This window comes from Mercurialis annua, linkage group LG8 (assembly GCF_937616625.2).
Source record: "Mercurialis annua linkage group LG8, ddMerAnnu1.2, whole genome shotgun sequence".
NCBI classification, from domain to species: domain Eukaryota; kingdom Viridiplantae; phylum Streptophyta; class Magnoliopsida; order Malpighiales; family Euphorbiaceae; genus Mercurialis; species Mercurialis annua.
In genome coordinates this window covers 37,695,941-37,698,521 of record NC_065577.1, presented here as the reverse complement: position 1 = coordinate 37,698,521, position 2,581 = coordinate 37,695,941, and the positions used below count along the sequence as shown (strand labels likewise).

General features: G+C 37.2%; 1 protein-coding gene across 1 annotated transcript; it reads right to left on the bottom strand.

Moving 5' to 3' along the window:
* Positions 1-1,050: 1,050 nt before the first annotated feature.
* Positions 1,051-2,188, bottom strand: LOC126662022 (uncharacterized). Its single transcript, XM_050355907.1, has 3 exons — positions 1,750-2,188; positions 1,465-1,646; positions 1,051-1,365 (listed from the first exon to the last, which is right to left on the bottom strand). The coding sequence occupies exons 1-3, from the start codon at positions 2,186-2,188 to the stop codon at positions 1,051-1,053; spliced, it is 936 nt and encodes a 311-aa protein (XP_050211864.1).
* Between the last annotated feature and the right edge of the window lie 393 nt (positions 2,189-2,581).

Here is a 2,581-nt window from a genome sequence, read left to right as displayed (position 1 = left end):
ACAGGCAAGTTAACGTGGGGGCTTATTTGTACCTCTTTAAAAATATGGAGGGTTTAAATGAAAAAAGTAAATTCATTTTGAAATATTTAAAGAGTTCTTTTATATCTTCTGACATAGCTGTGTGCATCGGTCGGTTCGGTCACCGACCTAAACCAAAACCGAATTAGCCGAACTTGAAATATTAAAATCGAAGCCGAACCGAATTATTTTGAAACCGAATCGAAATCGAACAGAAATAATATTTTGGTTTGGTCGGTTATTTTGGTTAACAAAAATAACCAAATTTTATTAAAATTAATTATTAAAAAATAAAAATAAATAAAAAATACTAATTTTGATACTAATTTATTATTATATAATTTCATGGTTATTTAGTAGCTAAATCCTAAAAAAATTCAAAACTACCTTAACTTTAAAAAAAATATAAAAATATATTATAAATATATATAATTCGGTTATTTTGGTCGGTTTGATTAATTTCGGAAATTTCATATCCAAAACCTAACTGAACCGAATTAACTAAACTTTTAAAAAATTAAAACCGAAATCAAACCGAACTAACCAAAAACCGATCTAAAATAATTTCAGTTTGATTCGATCGGTTAATTTGATTTTGACCGAATACACACCCTTATTTCCACGTACCTCTTATAAACACTATAATTTGAAATCCCAAAAAAGTGAAGCATGAACGAAAATGCTCCAAACAAATTCTGACAATTCAAACTACAGTAATTCATATTAATGATAAACACGCTAATGGTTCATTTGTTTTAGACTTTACTTCATTTGAGGCGGGGGCGGAATCCGATTGTTAGCCCATGCTTTCCAATCTTTTCAATTATTAGCCCAGGTCCCATTTCTGGCATCTGAAATCCAACGTAGCTTGCCGGCTTGCTTCGCCAGCGCCACGCTGACCTTCCCATACGACACCGCTCCTTTGGTGCTCACTTTCCTCTATTTTAAAACCTAAAACGGCCCCGTTTTCTTGAAATGAAATGTTGCCGTTTCGTCCAAACCTAAATTTCCCTAATTTTTCCTTATTCCCCATCATTCAGTCGATCTAATTTCTCTTTTTATCTCTGAAATCCCTAAAAAGCTGAAAGCCCTAAAACTCTCGAAAACCCATTTTGTCACCTTCGCTCCCCATTTTCTCAGAGCTTCTTCGTTTGTTCTTCTCATCTTGGAATGACGAAGCATAAATACGAGGTTCAAACCAGGCTCATGAGTTTGTCTTGCTGCAGCCCAAAAAGGTTTCTTTAAGGCTTGACCCTTGAACTCTTTCTTCCAATTGCAGTAGACATGTCCGGCACAATTTCTGTGTTGGGCTAGGGGTGCCAGCCTTACTATGGCATTGCAAAGGCCCTGTTAAACCAATTTAAAACAAGTCAAAAACAACAATTCAAACACCAAATTAACAATTTAAAACAAGTCATAATCAATTTAAAACAAGAATTGGCATACCTTTTGTTGGTCACTTATGAATGTCCAGCCAAGCCCATCCCCCAAATTCAGCTCCTCAAAAACTATATTCATAAACCAAGTCCAAAAATGTTCATTCTCACTTTGAACCACTGCCCAAAATACATGATACATTTGATCATTCCCATCCTTTGCTACTGCAGCTAATAGTGCCCCACCCAATTCTGTTTTCAGAAAATAGCCATCAAAACCCAGCATCATCCTACACCCCTTTTTGAACCCTTCTCTCAAAGCACTAAATCCTATAAAAAAAACCCTCAAATGTACCATCCACCTCGTTGATCAAAAAGTCAAACCTCCCAGTACTATCTACCCTCATTAGCTCTGCCTTGTATGGCCTTAACAGGGCATAATGTTCCACAATAAATCCCTTCAACATTTGTGTAGCAGCATTCCTTGATCTGTAGCATTTTGATTTTCCTGCCTCTACTGCATACTGCTCCATCAAATCCCCTGCTACTTCTTTGACATCCCAATTAGGATTTCTCCTGAATTTTGAGATAAACTCCTTAGCGATCCAACCAGCCGTAGCAGCTCTATTCCTAGTCACTCTAGAACATGTGTGTTGGGGTTGTAGCTTCCTAATTGCAAATGTTTTCTCCTCCTTTACCAAACTAGCATACAATCTCCATCTGCATCCATTATGACACACAGCCTCAATCTTGTTGTAATTTCTCCTCACAATTTTCACATTACGACCATTCATGATTCCCTACTTCTGAACAACCTTCTTCACTTGTTGGTTGCTCTCAAACCTCATGCCTACCACAAACTGTAAGGTCTTATTCCTCATGCTCCTTTGCTTTTTATCTATCTCATCCATGCCTTCTTCCTCAGATGTGCAGAGAGAATTTACATCACAATTGTTGTCTTCATAATCAGAAGAAAACCCATCTGGCTGATCTACATTATCAATAGGTAGTTGAGCATTACCATTTTCAGTTAGCCTTGGCACAGAATCCATACCAGACCTTTGCACAGAAGCATTGGCAGCCCCCTTCCTATGGCTCTGGTGGAGTAACTTTCTTGAGTATATATACTCTTCATCATCTGACATCTCATCATCATCTAGACCGTCATCAGTTTCAGACCCATCAGC